This window comes from Drosophila miranda, assembly GCF_003369915.1.
Source record: "Drosophila miranda strain MSH22 chromosome Y unlocalized genomic scaffold, D.miranda_PacBio2.1 Contig_Y2_pilon, whole genome shotgun sequence".
NCBI lineage: Eukaryota > Metazoa > Arthropoda > Insecta > Diptera > Drosophilidae > Drosophila > Drosophila miranda.
In genome coordinates, this window is record NW_022881614.1 from 19475921 (window position 1) to 19500790 (window position 24870).

The window sequence follows — 24870 nt, forward strand, 5'->3', positions numbered from 1 at the left end:
AATATGGCATGTTCTACCCTCAGTTGGCGCCTCCACTATACAGTTGGCTAAGCCTTTTATGGCGCGATTACCGGGATGAAACATTTCTGGTATTCCAATAAGCAGTTATTCAAAGCGGTACCGAAATCATCGTACCGAAATCATCAGCGCAATGGAATCCTTCACCACGTATAATTGGAGAACGAATGCAGAACCCAAATATTTCAGCATACAACGTTTTACCACTTGTTTATTTATTTTAATTATGAAAAACCTACAGCAAAAGAGCAGGCAAACAAGCAAAACAAATCAAAATTTAAGCTCTTAACGGCAGGATAACCAGGAGGGAAGAACAAGCACCAGCTCTGGTAAGCTCCGAGGCATCTGAAGAGCATACATATTTTACATATATTCAGATTGTTCTTATTTGTAGACAGCTGGAGAAGACTTCAAGTGGGGGAGCATACGAATACATACGAATGACAGGCGAAAGAAGCCGTTAAATCTAAAGGAATATTCCAATGGCTTCCGCAAAACACACACATGCCCTAAGCAAATGTTTTCTCCTGTCGGGAGAGCGTGTATCCTCCATTATCGGTTTTTGATTGGAGAAACACACAAAAATTTGGCCTAATTAGAGTCGAAATGTCAAAATATTTACCCTGCTTGTGTGATTTGTCCCGAAACTGGACATCGCAGATATCCATTGGGGAAGAGCAGGCAGGGAAGTGGCCTCAAGGAGACAGTTCTCTTTCAAGTTTGCGGGCGGCACTTGACTTGCAATGAAAAGGCCGCAGCAGAGAATGGAAAAAGAGCACGAAAACCGAATCGTGAACAGCAAAGAACAAGGCAGAGAACATTAAATTCAAATGGTGATGGCTGCAAAAGAAAGAAGAAACTGGCTCCAAGTACATGGCCATTTCAGCTTCCTCCTCCTTTTTCAGGCTCCCCTCTCCCTCCCCTCATCTCATTGTACCAGTACCAGTGTACCACATTCGAAATCCAATGGAAAAAAGAGAGAATATAAAGATTTAAATCCCGGTCTTTCCACAGCAGACAAAATGTTTGCCACCAATAACAGAGCCAGCAAGGATTCGCCCTTCGCCCAAGGTATACTAATAGTACGTATAAGGTAGAGTCCGGTCTCCGGGTAGTATATTTGATTGCTCGGTTGCTGTACTCCAGATGTCACTGGAGTATATAAAACCGATTTAATAATCATACAATTGCAATTAGCTAACTGCCTCGCCTTGCCTTACCTTATTATTATTACACCTTGAGCTCACTCAGCTGAGCCAACAGCTTAAGAGAGAAAAAGAGAGAAATCTGAGTGGGATTGATTTAGCTGTTCTTTGATATTTAGCATGCTTACAGATAACTGTATTTGTCCCACGTCCGCCTCTCCTTTCCAGTGGTTCACTCTCCTCCAGAGCAGTGCAATAATTTCTGGTTAGACTCTCACTAAATGCAAGCAAATTTTGTCATTTGCCGGAGACGTGAGCTGATTTCGTAAGGAGTTTCGGGGATTGGACCGAGACCATAAACGTCTTAGCCTCCTCCCACATTAGTGGGGGCGGGCCGGACTGGATACTGAGACCTACCAGTGATACACAAAAGTTTTCCAACCTGCTAAACTCTCTGAGCAATTTCATTATGTCGTTTAAGGAGATGCATTAAGCGACAGAACTTTAATTTCTGTGTCTGTTTCGAAGGAAGAAGAAGGGCAAAACAAAGACGCAGATCCCAATCACGTGCCGCCTGCTGCCGCCAAGTCCTTTATAATAAATAGTTGAGTCACTTAAGGGGATTAGTGCTGAAATTAGTTTATGCCAATAAGATTAGCCATGACATGCCAAATGCCAACTTCATCTCCAATGAGAACTGAATCTATTTATGCATAGTTGGATTTTCCATTAGCTCCCCGAACGCCCACACCGCACATACCCACAGTACAATACAGTAAACAGTAATTGGAATAACATTATCATTCTTCTATCATATCAGTGTGCTATCGGGGATTTCCATTTCAATCCCGACAAGGCAACATTTCGACCAAAAATGAAATTGGTTTGGTATTTTCTACATACATATGTAAATTAATAACTGCGGTAGCGGATTGTGTTTTTAAAAAGTTTTTATTTTACTTCTAACTTCACTGATATAGATTTAAGTAGAGGGTCACAAAGGATTCCGGGCAAAGGGTTTGCGCGATCTTAATTTTTAGCTCGACTTTGCGGTGTCGCTTCTGGATCAAGACTGACTTGAACTTTTGATCTTTGCATTGTTGATCCCTTTCGGGAATAATTTTTCTATAAACATTTCAATTGATTTCGCCATCCCGAGTATTGGATTTCGTCATCCAAAGAGAGAACTGTAAAATGCCTAAAGTGCAGGATCTGCAGAAAGCCGGGAGTGAGATTGTTTATGAGAAGCCGGCTGTGGGCAAACATTGGTTTTCCATTTAGGCGAGTGTCAAAGATTGGGATTGCGGCGGGAGCCCTTGAGACTGTACATCTTAGAAATCAATTAGGCGGAGGCCCAAGATTGAAATTGTTTTCGTTTTGGAAAGCCAAAGATTGTTTACAACTCGTATAAGAGCTCAATAGAATTGGGTACGTTAACTCCCCCCATTCTTAAATGTTTCGTCCCGATACATTTTGAAGTTCTGATAGAGCTCTAATTTCTTCTGACATTATTTGAATGTTGCTTTCCACTATTTCTTCTGACGGTATTCTTATTGATTTAATAAGTACAAATTTGGTTAATTTATAGCCGAAGTAAAATAACATTATCAATATCAAAATGATTAAGAATAATGTTGTTAATGGTAAGGCCGTATTACCTAATGTTATAAGGGGATTTAAAATATTAACATTATCAAAAGAAAATTGCTTATCATTCGATTGTATATAATCAACTAATTCAAAATCGCTATATCTATGATGCGATATATATCTTAGAATTTTACCCTTATCATTTATGTGGGTTATATTATTTATTACAATTGTGTTGTTGAATATAAGGAGATACGATCCTAACAAAGTAGTATTGTCTACGATATTTTTGCCTGAAACTAATATGGCACCATCCTGAATGATGTCTATTTCTTTGTTTTTTTCCCTTTTTTTAGTGCAGTTGGCTTTAAAGCCATTAAGTAAATTGGTGAAACAGGTCTTCTTTAAATTTATTTGTGCGTAATTGTTAAAAGTTTCACTTAAGTTTCCTTAAATAGTATTTCTCCTTACATTCACAAACTTTTTCACTTATAACTAACATTCCATCATTTTGTGAGATGGCTCTTGCATGGTAATACTTGCAAATATCTTTAATTTGAGGATATTTTATGTAAATGATTATTAAATCAGCATTTCGAATTATTTTAACCGTTGCAATGTCCAGCAGATCAGACAGTTCAACAGGATGTTTTTCATGCTTATAAATGTCCTCTATTTCGTTTTTATTTAAAATTTTTGTATTGAAAATGTTTACTTTTAAGAGGGTTATGGTATCAACTAAATTTAGTAGGTCAAAAGTTATTAATTTTAAACGATGCTTTCTCAGTATCGTTTCTTCATTGAAGATGACATTTTTTAATGAATTTGATAGCAATTCAATTTCTTTGAAAAATTTGGAATTTATTACAAATTGTTTATTATTATTTTCAGTTAATTCATTTACTTTATTTTGTATTTTCAAAAAGTCATGATCAGGGCTGCCTGCTATCCATTTCCAAATGGTACCTAATTCATTTATTCCTCTTTCATTCCGTTTTGGAACTAATTCTGAAATCATTAATTTTAATAGACTTAAGTCCATTTATATTTCCCACTCATCGTCTGAATTAATTGATTTGTTGACATATTTGGATTCTTTATCAATTATCTCTCTATAAAAACTCAAATTAGTAATATGGAAAAGTTCAGCGTATGTTTCATAAGTGTAAACGTCTCTGTCGTCTTTGAGGAATAGATAGTCACTATGCGTATAGTCAATTACTTCCGAAGTCGTCAATATAACAAAAGTCAGTATTAGTATATTCGCATACATTTTCTGGAAAAAAATATTTAATATTTGATGTTATCTTTATGTATAATTCTGTTTCTATTGTTGATTATAATTTTATTCGGTCGATTTTCCTTAACTACCTGCTTTTTGTATCGGGATTGAAGTTTATTTCTTTCCCCGAATTTCTTTTCATAAACTACTTCTCCTATTTTATAATCTTTTTCTCTTCTATCTTTGTTATGTAGCTTATGCATTTTGGTCTGAGCTTCCTTAAGTAATATTGGATTATGCTTGTGTTCTATTTTGTTATACAATATGTCATATGGCATTTTATTGGTCGTTGAATGTATCGTCAGGTTATATTTCAGTGCGGCCCTTATTATTATTTCTGAATAATCTGTTAGATTTAGTTCATCCTTGATGCACCGCGCTATTTCTGTTAGTGTGGAATGTACCCTTTCTACCTGAACATTTGAGGTGCTGTGTCTGGGATCAGCATAATAAATAGTTAAGTTACTTCTTTGTATGAATGATCTAAATTGTGCTGAAGTAAAGCTTGGTTCGTTGTCAGTCATTAAAGATGTTGCTAACGGAAAGTGTTGCAAAATTTCCATTACCTTATTTTCAATGTTTAATTTACTTTGAATTTCCTTGACCACCAAGTATTTGGAATAAGAATCTATACAAGTTATGAATGTTAGGTTTTGGGCATAGTATATGTCTAAGTGTAATTGATCTCCTTCTTTTTTGTGCAGGTTTGGCCAATAATACAGCTTAGTTATTTGTTTGTAATTTTCGTCTAGTCCTCTATGGGCTCTGCAATGTGTTTCTTCTATAATTATAGCTTTATCTTCTGAATTTACTACATCTTGGAGGAACTTTCTCGTGAAGAGAAATTTATTTATGAAATTTTCCTTTAGCTTATTTTGGATAAGGTATAAATCTTCTAAAGTGCAGTGTATTCCTGTGGTTAAGTGAGGCTGAATAAATACTTTTAAAATGATTAGCAGATTGTCTACCGTATCAAATTCAATAATATGTCGGGTATTTTCATAAACTCTTACTAACTCATGAACTGTGAATCTCCCTTGCGCTAATAGTAGCTGCTGTTTAAATTGGTTTAGAGGCTTGCTAGTCTCTTGAATGAATTTTCAAAACTACTCTCTGCTGAATGCTGAGTATTTATGTCTGATTCTGATTCTGTCTGGTCGACATCACTATCTGTCATATGATTTATTTTAATCCGAGATAAAGCGTCCGCTACTACGTTAGTTGAGCCTGGCTTATAAATGATTTTTGGTGTGAAACTTTCTATGAAGTAATACCAACGTTTCATTTCAACATTTGGATTTTTTTGCGACATTGCAAATACATACAATAGCTAATAATTCTTTTTTATTAGTAGCATATAATTGCTCGGTTTTACTTAAAGTTTTAGAAATAAATGTTATGGGATTCCCATCTTGCGACAAAACTGCACCTATTGCTATGTCCGATGCATCTGTGGTTAATGTGAATTTTTTATTGTAATCTGGTTGTACTAATTCAATATGTGCTATTAAACTGTCCTTTAAATTATTAAATGCTCCCATTGCTGGTTCATCCAGCTGTATTAATGTTTTCTTGGATGCCCTTCGTGAAACTTTCCCATTTACTCCACTCAGATATTTTGTTAATGGCTTGGCAATTGTAGCATAATTTCGGGCAAATTTTCTGTAATACCCTGTTATTCCTAAGAAGCTACGTAGCTCTCTGATATTTTTAGGAATTGGATAGTTTTGTATTGTGGAGATTTTGTCTGGATCTGTTTTAATGATATTTTGGGAAACAATGTATCCCAGAAATTTGGTTTCCAATTGAAAGAATTTAGACTTTTCTAGGGAAATTTTCATGTTAGCGTTTTGCAATATCTGTATTATATGAATTAGATCTTTATAATGTTGTTCTATAGTTTTTGAAAATATTATTATATCGTCCATATAGACGTGACAAGTTTTCCCAACTTGTTCTCTAAGTATATCGTCCATTGCCCTTTGGAAAATTCTGGGAGCGTTCGTCAATCCTATAGGCATTCTTAGAAATTCATATTTGCCGTTATTTATGGAAAAAGATGTTTTTTCAATATCTGATTCCCTCATTAAAATCTGATAGAAACCTGACTCTAAATCAATGGCCGAGAAATACTTTGCCTTACCTAAATTGGCAAGGATTACTGAAGGATCTTGCATAGGGTATCTATCCGGTATGGTGTTTTCATTAAGTTTCTTAAAGTCTATTACTAATCTATGTTTAGGAGTTCCGTCCTCATTTACTCCCTTCTTTGGTACTACTATTACCGGTGAATTATATGGGCTTTTACTAGGTCTGATTATACCTTCATCTAACATTTTACTTATTTCGTTATTAACGAAATCGTTAACCGAATAAGCGTATGGATACTGCTTGCCATATACCGGTCTATCATGTTCAGTGTTAATCTCTCCTTTTATATCCGTTCTGAACGGTAACTGTAAATTTATATTGGCATGGTCTTCTTCGATGATAGATACCATTTTCTCTCTGAGATTTTCTAAATTGTCCTCTTTGGTGGGTTTTTGTGTTATACAATTTCATTTTTTTCAATTCAGAATTTGCATAATTTTGAATGTCGGATATTTCTACGACGGCGGATTCAGGATATTTGAATCCCAAACTATTGACGGATAATTCTTCGTCGGCGTGCTCAGGATTTTTTGATCCCAAGCTATATAAACTTCCTTCTACCTTTACTGATTCACTTTTCATTTCTTTTTCTTCTTCAAAATATTTTTTTATTATATATTCCTTCAACGGAAGGATGGTTTTTCCTTCTATAAAGGTTAATTTGTTTAAAGAAAGGACCTCGTCATATATTAGTTTCTCCTCATTGTCTTTATAGCTTAAAGTCCCCTTTCCTGTATCAATAACAGCTCCGATTTTCTTTAATAGGTTAAATCCTATTAGTAAATCTGCCTCCATTCCATCTCTTTCATAAAACACTTGTTTTGTGTTGAAAATAGTTATATTATGGAAATATTTAATTATTGAAAACCCATTCACTGTAGCAACTTTCTTATAAATTGATAATTCTTTTTTATTTTCGTAAATTCCCTTTTTTATATAACAGGAAGTTGCTCCCGTATCTATCAAAACTTTTAATTGTCTGTTTATTTTTTTATCTACTCTTTTTAAGTAGGGCAGACCTACTTCGGGGGCTGATCTAAAAAATGGTCCTCCTCAATGTTGCTTGCTTTATTAGCCGGTTGTTCCGACATTTCGTTTGGCTTTCGTTTCTGCGCCTGATTTTCGTTAGACTGATTATTCGGTACTACGTTTGCCCTAAAATGCTGAGCTTGGTTATAATTGTTATTATTTCTCCTATAATAACCGTTAGTATTCTCCCGATAATTTCTATTATTATTATTTCCCCTGAATTGATTGCTGTTCTGTCGGTTCTTGATTTGTGTCGATTCGTCTACATCCATTGGTTCTGGGGCCTGATTTTGTTGTCTATTACCCAAGAAATAGGGTTGTCCCCATGACATGTTATTCCTCTGAAGATCCCTTTTTTGGTCGAATGGTGAACTATTAGTCCTTGGTTGTCGTTGGTTGAATCTTAATATATTGTAGTTATTATTCCCTGAATTTCTGGGGCCACTGAATTGGTAGGCAAATTGGGCCCGAATGTTATTTGATTGCAATTCCTGTACCTTTGCTAAGGCATTCGGTAAATCTTGGAGATTCAATGAAAATAGGATTTCTGCAATGCCGCCGTTTAGGCCAGTGACAAAAATGCGTAAGGCATTGTCTCTAATTTTCTTATTTGATTCTTTCGTGATTTCACTGTCCTTTCCGTGAGTCATTATTGTCTTATTTATTAACAAGGTCATTTTCTTGTGCTGGCAGTGCTGATGGGCAAAGCCTCCTACCTAAAGCACAGGTATGGTAGACGTAACCAGAGATACCATAAGTGATAATTTTATAAACTCTCTCTCCAGCATCGCGGTGCACATGCGTCTGAAGCAGCACAAGGTCTACGGCGTCTTCAATCTGCGCGACCCGCTGTTCTTTCTCTCCGATCCGGAACTCATCCGGCAGGTGGGCATCAAGAGCTTCGACAACTTCACCAACCATCGAAAGGGCCTCGGCGACGCGGGCGGCGGTGCCAACAACAGCGTGCTGTCCAAGAGCCTGCTCTCCCTGCGCGACCGACGCTGGAAGCAGATGAGGAGCACATTGACTCCGACCTTCACCAGCCTCAAGATTCGTCTAATGTTTGAGCTGATTCAGGCCTGTAACGTGGAGGCGGTGGCCTACATAGAACGAAAGCTGGCAGAGGATGGAGCCACAGAGCTGGAGCTAAAGGATTTCTTCACACGCTACACGAACGACGTGATTGCCACTGCTGCGTTTGGCATCCAGGTGAACTCCTTCAAGGACCCCAACAACGAGTTCTTCTCCATTGGGCAGCGGATCTCAGATTTTAGTCTCTGGGCTGTCCTCAAGGTGATGCTCTACATCCTGCTCCCCAAATTGATGAAGGTATGCGCTGATCTGAATTTATTGTACATATCTCACTGATCCCTTTCCAATGCCAGGCCCTTCGGGTACCCGTGATGGACATGAACAATGTGGACTACTTCAAGAAGCTGGTCTTTGGTGCTATACAGTACCGTAAGGAGCACAACATCATACGCCCCGACATGATTCAGCAGCTGATGGAGGCGCAGCGCCTGTTCAGAGCGGAACAGGAGGCATCGCAGGAGACGACCACGCTGGAGGATCGTGCCGAGTTCAATGATGAGGATCTTCTGGCCCAGTGCCTGCTCTTCTTCTCCGCTGGTTTCGACACGGTGGCCACTTGCCTGACCTTCACCAGCCACGAGCTGTTGATGAATCCCGAGGCGCAGGACAAGCTGTATGAGGAGATCATGGCAACGGAGGAGCAGCTGGGGGGCAAGCCCCTGGACTACGACACTCTCATGGGCATGAAGTACATGGACTGTGTGGTCTCTGAGTCCCTGAGGATGTGGCCACCGGCATTCGTCCTAGATCGCATGTGCGGCTCGGACTTCCAGCTACGCGACGAGGAGGGAAAAGTCGTGCTGATCCTCAAGAAGGACGAGCTCATCAACCTTCCCGTCATTGCCCTGCACCACGACCCGGACAACTTCCCTCAACCTGACGAATTCCGGCCGGAGCGCTTTGACGATGACCACAAGCACGAGATCAAGCCGTTCACCTACCTGCCCTACGGCATCGGCCAGCGCAGCTGCATCGGCAATCGCATGGCCCTGATGGAGGTCAAGGCCCTGCTATATGGCCTGGTCCGTCGCTTCCGACTGGAGCCTGTTGAACGCACCACGACGGACTTGGTGGGGAACATTGCCGGCTTCCGCATGATGCCCCGCGAATTGTTTTGGTGCAAGCTCGTGGCCAGGGTAAATGGAGAGGCAAAAGTCCAGGAGTAGAAATTAATGAATGGCCCCAAATGGGCATGCGAGGGGGTTTACTGCCCTTTTTGACTTATAAATAATAATACAATTGAAAGCACTCAAAAAAACGAATAAAATACCCTGGCAAAGGGTATTATTTTTTGGCAAATGCTTGAAGTGCATAAAAGGGTTGTACAAAGAGGAAGAACGATGTGTCCACAAGGGTATGTGAGGTTTCGGCTTTCCGCCCTTCTTTCCTGATCGCTTTGTCGTTGACAAAGTTGACAAATTTGTCGCGGCAATGCTTCACTTTCAACATTTTTCGGTTTGTTTTATGTTGCTCCTTTGGAGGAACGTGTCGCTGTCTGGGGCGGGCGATGCGCCCCGTCATAATACTGTCAGGGCGTGACGGGGCCCCAGCAACATCAGCAGCAACGACAGCAACAAGAGATGCGGCATGGGATGCTGTCGAACCGCAAACAACAAAAGCAGCACAAAGAGAGAGAGAGAGAGAGAGAGAGCCAGTAAAGTCATGTGCGTGTCTTGCCACGCCTTGTTTATGGGTGGAGGAGAGCATAGGTCAGAGGGAAGCGGCAACATCAGCACAACAAACACACACGACACCCACCCACGTACCAACACATAGGACATTAAGGATTATTTATTGGGAGTTATTTTTCAGGCGGCATTAAATTTTTTGCCACAGTATGAATTATATTACACTTGTGTCATAAACTGTACCGTGAAAAGAGAGAGGGGGTGGCGAAAGTAGCGGCGGAGACTGACAACATTCTTCTTCTCACGCTCCCCCGCCATTGGCACGCCATCGATTGACTCTGAAAAGTATGCTGTAAAGCAGAGCAAGATAATTAAGCCCAATCTTTGCTCAATGTTCGTTCCTTCTTGTTTCTCCCACTCACACTCTCTTGTGGGCTAGCTGGAGGCCCGAGGTCCATGGTGTTGTTTGGGGGAGTATATAAGTGATAGAGCGAAATAAAGCTAGACAATTATGAGCCATCAAATATTGTCGTCAATGTGTTTTTCTATGATCTTCTGTGAACGCATTGAACGGCGGAAGAGAGGATTAGAGATCATAAACCAAACAGCAGTTCTCTGCTTGCCAAGATCCTTTTCATATCACCATCAAGTTTAATTGATGAAGTTTCTGCCTGGTCCCTCCACCCATTGCACCCCCCTGTGCCTGTGACGCTCATTTGACGACCCTGGGCTTGGGTCAAATCCTGGACACGCCTATGGTCATTAAGCTGGCACCCGAAAGCAATAAAAAAGCAAAGGCAATTACGAGATATGGCCGTTGAGTACACCCTCACACTCACATACACACAAGCAATTATTCACACAAAGTAACACACGTAATTAGTTGCATACAACCGTGGGGTATGGGCAAGGCAGGGCAGGCAAGGGCAGGGGCAGGGGCATGGGCCAAGGAAGGGGAAGGGGCAGGGCAGTATTCACCGTAGAACTTTCAGCGCGGCTAGAGTTAGTTGAATGTTTTTTTATTGGCCACCTTGTTGTTTCTGAGAGATTGAGTCGCATGTGGGCGGGCGGTAGTGGGTAGTAACGTGTAACAAAGCTGCAGGCAATCCTTAGCATACAAAAGCAGGAGGCGAAGGATGAGTGTAAGTGTGTGTGTGTACGTCTACCACAATATTTGCTCAAAAATGAGGCAAAGAGAAAGGCAAAAGTAAGGGCAACGGCAGAGGCAGAGTGGCAGCGGTAAAGTGGAATTTAAGCGAAAACAGAATAGTTTCGGAGATGCTGCCGGGGATAACTAAGCAAACGTTTTGCGGTTCTTTCCCCGCACCCGTCTTTTTGTGTAGAAACTTTTTGAGCTTCCCAGGCCGCCGACGGGCATTTCTCTGGCAGCTTCGAGCTTTTGTCTGTATTTGAATGTTGCCCTGTCCTGTCATCGCTGAGCGTGTGTGCGTAATCTTGAAATGCCAGCGTAAACATCATAAACTGTGGCGACACACACACACCCACGCACACGCACCGAGGCACAGAGAGTTCCGTTTCTCTTTCTATTTTACTTTGTTTTGCTTTGTGCACAGAAACCTTATCAATCAATTCGGCGCAAATTCACCCACACACACACACAAAGAGAGAGTGAGAGAGAGGATGAGGGTGAGGGATATATCTGGGATATAGAGCAGATGTCATAAAGAAAGTTTGGCGCCACGACCGCCAGACGCCTGCAGAAGCATTACATTCTCTCATTCTGTCCCGACTAGGCGACGACCGTCGGCAGACACAAACGAGGGGGAACGTTGTGAGTTGCTGCGGACACCGCAACTATACAGTTATACCCGATACTAAGTCAGTATGGCTCTCCTGCGGCAGACGCCGCTAATATTGAACCACACGACAAAGAGTGCGTGCGAGAGAGACAGAAACTCAGTCTGGCGCTGCGTAGCCACTGAAAATTGATTTCTTGCTTTTGGCTACAAAAATGATCAGATCTGATCCAGATTCAGCAATCTGATAGATATGGTCATTATCTATGATTCTGCATTTTTATACCCGATACTCAAAATGAGTATTGGGGTATTTTAGATTTGTGGTAAAAGTGGATGTGTGTAACGTCCAGAAGGAATCGTTTCCGACCCCATAAAGTATATATATTCTTGATCAGCATCAATAGCCGAGTCGATTGAGCCCTGTCTGTCTGTCCGTCTGTCCGTCCGTCCGTCCGTCCGTCCCCTTCAGCGCCTAGTGCTGAAAGACTATAAGAGCTAGAGCAACGATGTTTTGGATCCAAACATCTGTGATATGTCACTGCTACAAAAATATTTCAAAACTTTGCCCCGCCCACTTCCGCCCCCACAAAGGACGAAAATCTGTGGCATCCACATTTTTAAAGATACGATAAAACCAAAAATGCAGAATCGTAGAGGATGAGTATATGTTCTAGAGTGTGAAATCTTAACCAGATCGTATAATTATTATAGCCAGAATCAAGAAAACAATTTCATTCTTTCTCGCTCTGTTTCTCTCTAACACACAGGTTTCATGGTCGGCTTTGCCAATTGCAAAATATGAGTTCAAGGATCTCAGAACCTATAAGAGCCAGAGCAACCAAATTTGGTATCCACACTCCTGTGATATCGGACCTTGACCGTTTCGTGTCCAAATTTCGCCACACCCCCTTCCGCCCCCGCAAAGGACGAAAATCTGGGGCATCCTTAAATCTCAGAGACTATTAAGGCTAGAGTAACCAAGAAATTCTGAGATATACGTTTTATAGTGACATCTAACAGGAGTGCGGATACCAAATTTGGTTACTCTAGCCTTAATAGTCTCTGAGATTTGTGAATATCCCCAGATTTTCATCCTTTGCGTGGGCGGAAGAAGGGTGTGGCGAAATTTAGAAACAAACTCGTCTCGGTCCGATATATTAGGAGTGTGGATACCAAATTTGGTTGCTCTAGCTTTTGTAGTCTCTGAGATCTAGGCGCTAATGTTTTACTCTAAGCAAAGCCGCCTATGCTACGTGTGTGTTAGAGAGAGACAGGGCGAGAAAAAATGAAATTGTTTTCTTGATGCTGGCTATAATAATAATACGATCCAATTCAGATTCCGCAGTCTTAAAGATATGGTCATTCTCTACAATCCTACGTTTTTGGTTTTCTCATATCTTTAAAATTGTGGATGCCACAGATTTTCGTCCTTTGTGGGGGCGGAAGTGGGCGGGGCGAAGTTGTGAAATATTTTTGTAGCAGTGACATATCACAGAAGTCTGGATCCAAAACATCGTTGCTCTAGCTCCTATAGTCTTTGAGCACTAGGCGCTGAAGGGGACGGACAGACGGACACACGGACGGACGGACGGACGGACAGACGGACAGACAGACATGGCTCAATCGACTCGGCTATTGATGCTGATCAAGAATATATATACTTTATGGGGTCGGAAACGATTCCTTCTGGACGTTACACACATCCACTTTTACCACAAATCTAATATACCCCAATACTCATTTTGAGTATCGGGTATAAAAAACCTCACGTAGTCAGGGGCTTCGTCGCTTAAGAGAGGCTGTGCGCTCTCCCTTATGCCCTGCTGGCAACCATAAGCGCTTACGCCGCGCATAAGAACCAGCCCTCTTAAGAACAAGGCACAAAAGGGAAGATGCGAGGCTGGTCGCTCTGACGTTCTTTTATGCTTTCTACTTGCGGTTGCTTTCGCTAATGCACTTGAATAACTGACCTGCCATAACGATCGCGGCGCACAGTTTTTACATTCCCTTTTGCATATTTATTTATTATTATTATCTATTTGCCTAACATAAAAGCTGGAGATATGTACCCTTCCCTTTTTTCAATTTGTAAGTTAAATTTCAATCTAAAGAGTATTATTAAGAGTTTATCATTTATTAGTTTACTAGTGCGATGCATGTGCTATTGCTCAATATGAAATACAGGATCTATCATGAATCGGGGCTAGAGTTCTATATGCGGGGACCATGCTGGGCAAAGGAGGGTAATGGGGTTGGATAGGAGGCTGTAAGAGCCTTCTTTATGGGATCACCGGATGAACCGGGAGCGGTGATCATGGTAGGGTGGGCATGAGTGGTCACAACAACACCGTGGCACGACTTGTATGTGTGTATGTGTCCGTGTGTGTGTAGTTAGGTGTATTTGCTCTTGTACATATTTGTGTCAATGCTTCGCTTGCACGTGAAATTTTAATGAACGTTACTGTGTCAGTATTATGATTGTTGGAGTAGAGCTGTGTCCCGTCCGTTCTGGGAAATAAAAAAACCCCCCCATTTCTTGCCGATGAGACGGAAGCCGGAACAAGCACGTGCCCGGACGGGAGACGAACCATCACCTGATCAGCCTTCCGTGAAGGTTTGGTAATATCCAATATGCTACACTGGCGGTGTCTCTTGCTCGTACTCGCTCTTCAACTTTCTTAATTCTCTTTTCGGCTTTTGCTTCTCTCGCCTTTGGTGTCGCTGGTTTCGCTGCTGCTGCTTCTGCTGTTGTTGTTGTTGCTTCCTCTCTGTCCTGCAGCAGCAAAAGGGCGCATACAAATTAAAAAGAAAGAAAACGCTATTGCCGATAGATAGGGAGAGTGGTTAGAGGGGCAGATAAGAGAGAGGACAAAGAGACAGATAGAAAGGAGACAGCTCTGGTGAGACAGATTCTTTTTTGTTGCCTTTTGGTGTTTAGCACCTGTAAAAGTGTTCGAAATGGTCGAAAGATACGGCGACCCACTCGCAATTACATGCAGATGATTTCTGTACGAATCTGTGGGACATTTCTGCCTGCGGTCCCCCTGGGGACGGCCGAATCTCCAGGCTAATTCGAATCTTTGAAGCTAACTCAGATTAAGTGTTATTTTGGGGTCCTCTGCAGCTGCCTCCGCTAATGTGCCTGTGCCCCGAAACAGCAGGTGATGCTCTCAGTGCCTTCGTCTGTGTTAATGTCTGTGTGCAGGTGTGACAATAAGTACAGTTAATGACTGGCCAGGCGATAGCTGAGTGTGAGTGCCGTTACTTATACTCTTGCAGAGGATACTTAAGGAAAGGCATCAGCCACAGGCAGTGGGGGACCACTAAAATCGGATCACGATATCATGCATCTGCCATGGGATTTTTATCCCATTCTTTTGTGGCTTTTAACTTACATTTTTGGCTACGGATATTGCGCCAGCTGTTGGCAGCTGCACTCTAGGCCAAAATGCAAATGCAACTAATTTGGTCAACTGTAAAATGCCACTAGGCTAGGTAATATTGGGTATAATATCTGTGGCCAAGGCCAGAACAGCGATGGGAGAGCTACGATAATAAATAAGAAGCGTTGGTTCCCCTCGCTGAAAGGGAAGCTGGGGGAGCACTTCATAGAAACGATCGCCTCGAGTGCCGTTACTTATACTCTTGCAGAGGATACTTAAGGAAAGGCATCAGCCACAGGCAGTGGGGGACCACTAAAATCGGATCACGATATCATGCATCTGCCATGGGATAAAAGTCTTCATAGAAACGATATCATGCATCTGCCATGGGATAAAAGTCTTCATAGAAACGATCGCCTCGCAGGCGTATCTATGGCCTCAGACTACAAAACTTTAGCTCCTTTATGGTTTTACTTTAAAGCGAAGTGCCAACCATCTTCTGAATTCTTTTTGTGGCTTTTAACTTACATTTTTGGCTACGGATATTGCGCCAGCTGTTGGCAGCTGCACTCTAGGCCAAAATGCAAATGCAACTAATTTGGTCAACTGTAAAATGCCACTAGGCTAGGTAATATTGGGTATAATATCTGTGGCCAAGGCCAGAACAGCGATGGGAGAGCTACGATAATAAATAAGAAGCGTTGGTTCCCCTCGCTGAAAGGGAAGCTGGGGGAGCACTTAATAGTTGCCTTGCGTATCCATTAAGTAAACATGACTCGCTAAGCTGGCGATGGGGCATGGAGAGAGTGATAGAGAGTCAGGCAGGGAGGGAGGAAGGTAGAGAGAGGGAGAGTGGGGCTTGGAAGTGTATAAGAACTGCGGCCACGGCCACACTGACAATATATGTACATGGGGGGATTGTTTGTCTTTGGAGTCTGTACAGAACCAAAAAAGCAACATCAAACGACGGGAACAGCCGAAAAAGGAGGAAGACAAACGAAACGAATTTTGTGTGTCTTTGTGTGTTTCTTTTCTTCTTCTTATTATTATCTTCTTATTTGGCGCACGAATGCGTATAAACGCTGAATATTTAATAAAAGGGATGCTATACACACACACTCGTTAGTGGGTATTTCCCTGCACACAGTGACCTGGCCGCCTTAGAGAATTGCTTTTGCTCATTCGCTGATTATAGCTGATGGGGCAGTGGGGCAGATCGGGGAGCGGCGGCAATGTTTTGTAGTGGAAACTGTGGGGCACAAAATGCTATTGATATTTTATTCATGCTTCCCCAAAGCTCCCATTGCTGTCAATTGGAATTAGGACATCATAATTTATTGATGAACGAGAAGCAAACGCGGCAAAAGCAGCCAATAGAGGAGCGGGAGCAACGACAACAACAGCAGCCACTGGGGAGTGTTGAAAGCGGCTTAGACCATTCGGCCGATCCGGAAATCGTTTATAATTCGCATTCAGTGTCGGTCGTTTCGATTCAAAGCCAAAGAGTCAAGCGCACAATAAACGAGCATTCAGCACACCGGAACGCACACAAACGAACCGTTGCCTCACTCAATGCATGGCTCACACGACGTATACGTAATAGTTGGGATCTACAAAATCAACCGCCAGCACGTGCACGTGTCCTCGCCGTACTTGATTCAACTGCCACATGCCACAGAGCTGGGATGCAGGGATTCTGACAACTTGCAGTTCTGGGAGTCCTTTTGGAGGTAAAAGCCCCCCATCTATGCTAAAGCTAGTTATCGATGGGGTTAAATGATGTATGGGATGGGCAGGGTGCCCAATTTCAGAGTAAAAGTCATCAGATAATGGGCGGAGAGCTTAAATAGCCCTTGAAACTTTGTCCTTTAATGGGAATAGTTTCCCAATTAAATTCGGCGAAACCTTGGCATGAGATAATCCAAAAACACAACAAAGGTAGCTGGACAAAGAGACGTCCAATTGGCATTTAATTAATGCTCGAGGCATCTTTATCCCCCTCATTCGATGCCGGATATCGGGTCAGGCCTAATAATTTGTCCCCTTGTGGCTGGTGTCGAACGAGTCAGAGAAATATTTATTTATGCGAATTCCATGGGGCAAGCTCGTAAATCTCTTGCCCCCTTCGCGACTGCAGATGCATGGCCGAGTATTTATGGCAGCGACTATTACACACTTTATTATAATTATTAATATCGGCCCTCGTTCGCGTACAATTGAGTGGAGCACGGCTGCCAGTGCCATAAATTGCGTTTATCCCTCGGACCTGAACGGGAACTGGGGGGGATATCGACACAAGCCGCAAGCCGCAAGAGAGTGTGGAATAAATCAATTCGATGCGCGGCGTGGAATGCGAAAATATCCACGGATTGTATTGTCTAAGCAAATCGATAAATGAGGGCAGAAAATGGCAATTTCATTTCAATTAAAACAGGAGTGGAGCATTCTTCCAACTGTTGGCAGCTGGACCCATCGATTGAATAAACTGATGGAAACCACCTTTGACACTGTACTATTCAACCGTTTATTGGCACAATCGAAGCTTGAAAATCGCGTTGCATGTCCTGTGCATATTTATGTGAGGGAACAGCTGCGTTGCATCATCCCATACCCTGCCATAAATTCTCAGGAGGCGTGGGTTTTTGATTCAGATTTGCATTCAAAAGGTTATCGTAGTCCACGCCTATAAGTTTTGTATCTGGCGATCGCTGGCTGCCCATGGGGGCATCGTCGTCGCAGCTCCTGACACGTTCGAAGCCGCTGCAGAGATTCTTGAAATCCTGATCGGACCCGCAGGTACAATCCTCGGCCGGGATGCGTGCTATCTTGTAGGCGGGTAACTTTTTCTTATACGAACAGCTGTAGTCGCAGACCAGGGTCTGGTAGTTGTAGCTGAAGTGCTTTGCACTGAAAATGGCACACCCAACGCGATCGGCCAGGGCCGAAACAAGCTGCAGGAAGTGTCCTATCTCCTGGCTGAAAGATCAGAATCAGTATCCAGCACAGACACTACCACAGAACTCCCTCACTCACCCGCCGGGTGATGTGCCCGATATCATGCCATGTACCAGGCCTTCAGCTGGGCCCGGACAATCTTGGTGGGGTCCTGGGCGCTGGGAAACTTGTTGTAGGCCATATTGTAGCCGGTCCCTGCATACTCCAGTGTGGTATGGCATTTGTGGACCGGCCCAATGGAACAGCGATAGGTAGCGAATCGGGCCACCTCGGCCAGTTCTTCGTGCCACTGCATCTTGAGCATGCGGCCGGACGGAGGCAGGCCGTGGAGCTTGCCCCTGGCCACGATGTTGCGGTAGATGTTGTGCTGCTTCACAATAAAGTTTCGCATATTCTGCGATACGTTGAACATGCTCCCAACGCAGCCCTCTATAAATTGCTGCAGAAAGGATACCGCGGATACTTGGGAGGCCCTCCAGCACGAAGCAGATGAGTCTTACCTTATTGCTGTTGCAGCCAATGTGCTCTGCGCCTCCACAAGAGGGCAGAGCGCAGTAGTCCGACTTTGTTTTGCTCGGAGGCTTTGCCCGGCTACAGTACTTCGGCTTCTTCTGGGCACGGACCTCATTGAGGGCAGATAAAAGCAGCAGTCCGGTTGCGTACCACAGGATGGAACTGCAGATCTTCATATTCGGATCGAAACTAACTGGAACGAACCGATGAACGTGCAAAGAAATACGAGTAATTTCAGCTGGTTCTTAAGCCCCATCGAATCCGATTCGATTCGTTTCGATGGCGTCAATCAGGCCTGAAGGTTCTGCCACCATAGCCGTACCCCGATGGATCAAACGTTGTATTCTTTATTTGATTTGTCTGTCTTTAATGATACCTCGCTGGAGTCCTGAACAGCTGGTGCTTCTTTACTGTTGTCTGATTCAGTTTAGTCCGTTTCAGTGCTCTCTGTTCCAAGACCTGACGGTAGGTAGCCTTCCTGGATCTGGCCCCGGGCTTGGATTGCAATGCAAATTTCCTGTACCGAGCGGATATACCCTCGTCGAGAGTAGTCCTCTGAAGCGCTCTTTGGATCTGTTAAGTCACAGCAGTCGGACTCGTCGCACATGAGATGCTCGCTCTCGGAGCACAGGGACTGGTAGGCGTGGTTGACGCCAAAGCGACAGTGTTGTCCTGGGTAGTCGCCCGTGGGGTAGATGGGAAGGCAGTCGTGGTAACAGCTGTAGATGCACTTCGTCATTTGGTAAGTCCAGCCATCTTTTTTATATCATCTGCAGGTAGTGTCCCACATCCTGTCTGGAGCTCAAACGGTCAGAGAGGAGGGGGACGGGTTTTTGAAGGCAGCACACTCACTTGGTCAGATTGTTGCCACCCAGAATGGTGGTTAGATCCACGTATATATATGCGACCCGAAACAGGTGTGTCGCTCCAGCTGACACTTCATCACACTGAGCTCTGCCAGCCAGGCCAGTAGCTCTTCCCAGCGGACGGTTAGGGTGCGTCGCGATGGAGGCAATTTGCGGAAGGTGCCACGCGCCACCCGATTCCGGGCCCCGTTGTGCTCCCTGACGATGAAGCGGGCCAGGGAGTTGTCAATCCTCAGCAGCCTTGCGCCCGGCGGATACTTTGCGCTGTCGAATGCCTGACAAGGATTCGGGGATATCAAGGGAGGACAATTGATGGGTCTGCAGACTGCCACTCACCCGTGAATGTTTGCAGGCCAGGTGGGGTCCCGTGCCGGCAACGCAGACATCCTCTCCGCAGTAGTCGAAGACTTTCTCATTCTTCGCGGAAACGCAGCAACGACAGAGACAGATCGAGATCCAAAGACAGAGAACTCTGCGGGCTAGCCACGTCCCATCCATGGTAACTGATGGCTGACGGGCTGTGACATGTTTCCCGCCGCATTCCATGTCGTTTTCGACCATGGAAATCGCCATTTTCCGCAGGTGGCGTGTCGGGGTAAACAAATTGCGACTGCAATTGCCTTCGCTCGTCAATCTGACCTCGTCCTTTTCTGCCTGTTCTCCTGCGGCTACGGCTGGGACTACTGCCAGGAGCATTGGTGCTCTCGCCCAGCCCTGCAGCACGTGGCCTGCAACAACAACGGCGTACGTGGATGTCTTTTTGGCCCCCCTCGAGTCGCACCCAACTCTAGCGCTCTCTCTTTTTTTCGCAGAGCCTTGGAGCGAAGTGCAAGAGCGGCGCCAGGCTGATACCAATTAGTGCGGATATGCAGCAGTTCATCGTCCGCCAGGTGAACCTCTACCGCAATCAGGTGGCCTCCGCCGAGCGCATGGCCACCGTCCAGTGGGACCCTGAGCTGGCAAATTTGGCAGAGTTTGCGGTCAAGCAGTGCCACCTTGCCACCGACAACTGCCGCAACACCAGACGCTTCAAGCGCGTAGGCCAGATCGTGGGACACGTCATCTTCAGCGCCAATCGCTTCAGCCAACGCCAGCTGATCGGCCACAAGATCTACAATTGGTTCAATCAGTACAAGAAGGCAACAGCAGGGCTCGGGCTGGGACTCCGCAAGGACATCACCAGCTTCCGCCAGCTGATCCAGGAGCGTGCCACCTACATGGGCTGTGGCTTTCTCCAGCAGCAGCGCCACCGCTGGCAACAGCAGTTCATTGTCTGCAACTTCGCGCGGAAGAATGTGCACCACGAGCCAGCCTATGCCATCGGCCACAAGGCGGCTGCCGGCTGCCAAAAGGGCACCAATCCCCAGTTCCCCAATCAGTGCGCCGTGGAGGAGCCCTTTGATGTGAACGCCGTGGATCGTTATGTCCCAAAGCCGATGCTTCTCATCAAAATGAAGTACAGTGAGGACGGCATGGAATCAATTGCAGCCAAGTCCAGGCCCAAGCGTGCTTAAACATTTGAATGACGTTCTATTAGAGGATTCCCACTCAAATACACATACGTGAATACCCATGCGGGGTAATCTATTTCCGACTCTTTAATCGGTAAGGGGTCCAAGTCCATTCAACAGCGTGACTAAAACCCCAACCACAGAACCTCTTCCTTCCTCGATTTGGGTATAGATCACTTCTTGGGTGGTGGGGTCTTTGGATTCACTTAAATATTGAATTGTTTATTGGGTTATATACAAAAACAGTCACAGAAAAGTTAATAGGAAACCTCAAAGTCCTCAAGTCTCCACATCTAGCTCAGGTTCTCCTGGTGATTGGGTTCGATGGTGACGCGGGCATAGGGACTGCCAGCACCGACCTTCCGCCGCATGGTGACGCCTTGATGCGGTCGCAGACCCATCACAATCAGGTAGATGCCCGCGGCGCTCAAGGCGATTAGGGTGAGCACGACCAGCCCGTAGGCCCAGCGCGGCCAGGTGTCGCAGCTGAAGGCGTCGTGGCGGGCCGAGGACAGAAGCATGCCGCGGATGCGCGACGGCTTGAGGCAGCGTCCGCCCGTCTCAATCCAGAGCTTCTTTAGCCAGACCAACTCGCAGTCGCAGTGAAGCGGCACACCGTTGAGATCCAACTCGGTAAGCTTTGCAAAAACCGGCGAAAGCGAGGAATTAAAAGAACGCAGAAGAGTCCCACGAAATGACATCGTACGGAGGGAGGGGACCTTTGGCAGCGGACCGAAGGCGTCAGCGTCGAAGTGGCTCAGGCGCCGGCTGTTCTGAAAGCTAATCGACTCCAGCTGCTCGAGGGGAACCAGAGCATGGGCGGCCATTCCCTGCAGCAGGGACATGTCCTCCACAAACAGCTGCCGGACTTGGGTGAGATTGGCCGTATCCTCGGGCAGCAGCTGCTCCAGCAGATTGTCGCTGATGTCGAAGTGGAGCATCGTCTGCGGCAGCTGGCCGGGCACGCGCTGGAAGAGATTGCGCCTCAGGGAGAGCTCCTTGAGGGGAGCCCCTGACGGTAATCGGAGCTCATTCAGATTACAGGCATCGAGGCGGAGAGTTGTTAGCTTCCAGTTGATCCCCAGGTCCGTGTACAGATCTCCACTCCGCAGCTGCGTGGTCTCATTGAGCTTCCGGTTCCAGGAGAGGTCCGGCGAGGTGAGCACCAGCAGGGGGGCAAACAGCTGTGCTGGCACCGAATGCAGGTTGTTGTGCGCCAGATCGAGCACCTGCAGATGGGGCAGACCGGCGAAGGTCTGCGCCTCCACCTGGGAAATGCTGTTCCAGCCCAGGTACAGCTCCCGCAGGCTGCTCAGTTTGGCGAATTTGTTGCCACTCAGTCGGCTGATGTTGTTGTGCATCAGGTTGAGCTGGTGGAGGCTGTCGCTGCTGAAGACTGGCGCCTGGTCGAGGGCGTTCCACGAGAGGTCCAGCGTGTCTATGTAGAGTGGCAGCATCTCTGAGAGATCCGCTGTGCGGTACGCCTTGTAGCTGCAGTCGATGCGCAGGGCTCTCATGCCCCAGGGCGCGGCACTCACATTGTTGCACTCGCAGGAGAGCCGCGAGTCCCGCTTCGACTCTGGGTAGCAGAAACGATCCACTGCATCGGCGTCGATATTCTCCGCCCCACAGGCGGCCACCAGTACCACCAGCAGCAGGAAAAAGGCCACCCTTGCTCTGCTTCTACACGTATTTTTGACTGCGATTCTCCCCATGATGAAGGTTCTTGGCACACTGAACGCTACGATTAATGCTCTAGAGCTTCCAGTTCCCTTGCGACACCCACTTCCATATCTTATCTTCGGGGGAAAAAGCTCGCTGAGTAAATTCGTTCGATTTTCCCATAAATGTAAGATTAATAATAATGTATCGTTTATTAATAGTGTTTTTCGAAAAAGAATGAGTCTGTTCTTCCGACTTTTTGTTCAACTTTCTGCTTCTACTTCCAACAACCGACTCCCGTATCGATAACCCCTTATCGGTTAGGTCTTTTAAACATCGGTTAAGTCTGGTTATATCGGTTAGGTCTTATCGATGGTATCTTAAGTTCAAATGTTAATTTAGATGGGATAGTGCTAACTGCTTGATACACTGTCCTTTACATTCGGCCCTCCTGCTCATCTTCATCTGTCCCAGATGATAATATATCATCGTTCTCTGAGACAAAACGCCATAGCTTCATATTGTCACTGCTCGTTGCTGTGATATTTGGCCCCTCGACTTGAGCAACCTTTCTGATTCCCAACAGGTAGTGACGAAACTTCTTGAGTGCGAGGTATGCAGCGTTGACCTCCAAATAGTAACTGTGACGTTTGGACTCGGCTTGTGTAGTCTTTTTACTCCAATAGTAAATCGGGTGGAAATTGCCATCAAACTGCTGCAACAAAACTGCTCCGAAACCTTCTTTGGATGCATCCGTGTGGAGTTCCGTTGGCGCTTCTCGTGAGTATAAATGTAATACAGGTGCGATTACAAGCAGATTCTTTAAGGTTTGTAGCGAATGTTGCTCTGCTTCGCCAATGTTGAAAACTGCTTCCTTCCTGAGTAGATTCGTGAGCGGCCGGGCAACTTGTGCATAGCCAGGGATGAACTTTCTGAAAAAGCCTGTGAGTCCCAGAAATGCTTGAACTGCTTTAATGTCTTTGGGCGTAGCAAACCGACTGACAGCTGCTGTCTTCTCTTTGCCGGGCCAGATTCTCCCGTCCTCAATGATATGGCCCAGAAAGCTAATGCGTGGCTGCATGAAGCTACATTTCTTCCATTTGATCTTTAGGCCAAACTGCGCAGCTGTCTCCAGGACCAACTTTGTCTTCCTCATGCATACCTCGGGCGACGCGGCGTAAACAATTATGTCGTCCATATAAAGCTGCATAATGTCAGAGTTGATTAATTCTTGAAAAATATAGCTTACGAACCGAATGAACGCAGCTGGCGAGTTCTTGAATCCGAAAGGCGCTTTATTAAACTCGAATAATCCCTCCTTTGTGACGAAGGCCGTATACGACTTGCTTTGCTCTTCCATAGGCACATGGAAAAATCCGTTTTCAAGGTCCATTATGGTAAACCACTTAGCCGACTGCAGCTTTTCCAAGACTTCCTCCATGATCGGGACTGGGAAGCAGTCCAGCAATACCATGCTGTTTAACTTCCTGTAGTCTACGCAAACTCTAAGTGTACCATCTTTTTTCTTCACGACGACAACTCTGCTCGCTACATTTGAAGACGACTTGCGCACGATTCCTTGCTCGATCCATTCTTCGACTTGCTTCTTTACGGCACCGGCTTCGTCTGTTGATAAACGACTCGGTGAGTGATTAAACGGCTTGATTACTCCGTCGGGAACTATCTTCAGTTGGATTGGAGACTGCTTTGCAACTTCTGTGGGCATTTGGTAACTGTTTCTTATCATCTGTTCAACGTCTTTTCGATATTGCGGCGGAGCTACAAAGGATGACTCTTCAGTTACATTATATATAAGAGCATGCTCATCTGTTGGCACAGGATCTGCGTCGTGCTTCAAAAACGTGTATCCTTGCATATCAGCGACGAAACGGAACTTTTTAATGAAATCATGCCCCAAAAGTGCGTCGAAATCAATTTGGCTACTGGGGACTACTAAAAACTTCTGTGTGGTCAGCAACTTATCCACGGTAACTTCTGCATTAAAGTATCCAACAGGCTTTGTTGATATCTGACCCAGACCGCGCAACATAGTTGTGCACTTCAAAAGTTTAACGTTTTTCATGGTCTTCAACATACTCTCTTTGATTATGGTTACATCTGACCCTGTATCCACAAGACAGTCAACAACAATGCCGTTTATTTGAATTTTTTCATGCGACTGCGATCCAAAATGACGCGAACTTTATCAACTTTATCAGCTTCATAAGGACAGTTACGCGAAATGTGACCATTCTGATTGCACTTAAAACACTTCGTTTCGGCTT

At 44.8% G+C, this 24870-nt stretch overlaps 4 protein-coding genes across 4 annotated transcripts; 2 read left to right on the forward strand and 2 right to left on the reverse strand.

Moving 5' to 3' along the window:
* The first annotated feature begins 8003 nt into the window (after positions 1–8003).
* On the forward strand, positions 8004–9505 carry LOC117194160 (cytochrome P450 9c1-like). Its single transcript, XM_033398816.1, has 2 exons — positions 8004–8544; positions 8601–9505. The coding sequence occupies exons 1-2, from the start codon at positions 8014–8016 to the stop codon at positions 9471–9473; spliced, it is 1404 nt and encodes a 467-aa protein (XP_033254707.1). The 5' UTR covers positions 8004–8013; the 3' UTR covers positions 9474–9505.
* An 8159-nt stretch (positions 9506–17664) lies between these two features.
* On the reverse strand, positions 17665–18743 carry LOC117193421 (allergen Tab y 5.0101-like). The gene is made up of 3 exons (XM_033398174.1): positions 18534–18743; positions 18112–18472; positions 17665–18054 (listed from the first exon to the last, which is right to left on the reverse strand). The coding sequence occupies exons 1-2, from the start codon at positions 18720–18722 to the stop codon at positions 18134–18136; spliced, it is 528 nt and encodes a 175-aa protein (XP_033254065.1). The 5' UTR covers positions 18723–18743; the 3' UTR covers positions 17665–18054; positions 18112–18133.
* Positions 18744–19922: 1179 nt separating this feature from the next.
* Positions 19923–20999, forward strand: LOC117193420 (antigen 5 like allergen Cul n 1-like). Its single transcript, XM_033398173.1, has 2 exons — positions 19923–20156; positions 20225–20999. Exons 1-2 carry the CDS (start codon positions 19938–19940, stop codon positions 20924–20926), a joined length of 921 nt encoding a protein of 306 aa, XP_033254064.1. The 5' UTR covers positions 19923–19937; the 3' UTR covers positions 20927–20999.
* Positions 21000–21124: 125 nt separating this feature from the next.
* On the reverse strand, positions 21125–22776 carry LOC117193419 (leucine-rich repeat neuronal protein 2-like). Its single transcript, XM_033398172.1, has one exon. The coding sequence runs from the start codon at positions 22636–22638 to the stop codon at positions 21217–21219; it is 1422 nt and encodes a 473-aa protein (XP_033254063.1). The 5' UTR covers positions 22639–22776; the 3' UTR covers positions 21125–21216.
* Positions 22777–24870: the final 2094 nt, after the last annotated feature.

Coding starts and splice junctions, on each gene's coding strand:
- LOC117193421 (XM_033398174.1), bottom strand. CDS start 18,722: ATGAAGATCTGCAGTTCCATCCTGTGGTACGCAACCGGACTGCTGCTT. Junction 18,473..18,533: donor TTGGCTGCAACAGCAATAAG/GTAAGACTCATC, acceptor TCCTTTCTGCAG/CAATTTATAGAGGGCTGCGT.
- LOC117193420 (XM_033398173.1), top strand. CDS start 19,938: ATGTTTCCCGCCGCATTCCATGTCGTTTTCGACCATGGAAATCGCCAT. Junction 20,157..20,224: donor TGGCCTGCAACAACAACGGC/GTACGTGGATGT, acceptor TTTTTTTCGCAG/AGCCTTGGAGCGAAGTGCAA.
- LOC117194160 (XM_033398816.1), top strand. CDS start 8,014: ATGCGTCTGAAGCAGCACAAGGTCTACGGCGTCTTCAATCTGCGCGAC. Junction 8,545..8,600: donor TGCTCCCCAAATTGATGAAG/GTATGCGCTGAT, acceptor TTCCAATGCCAG/GCCCTTCGGGTACCCGTGAT.
- LOC117193419 (XM_033398172.1), bottom strand. CDS start 22,638: ATGGGGAGAATCGCAGTCAAAAATACGTGTAGAAGCAGAGCAAGGGTG.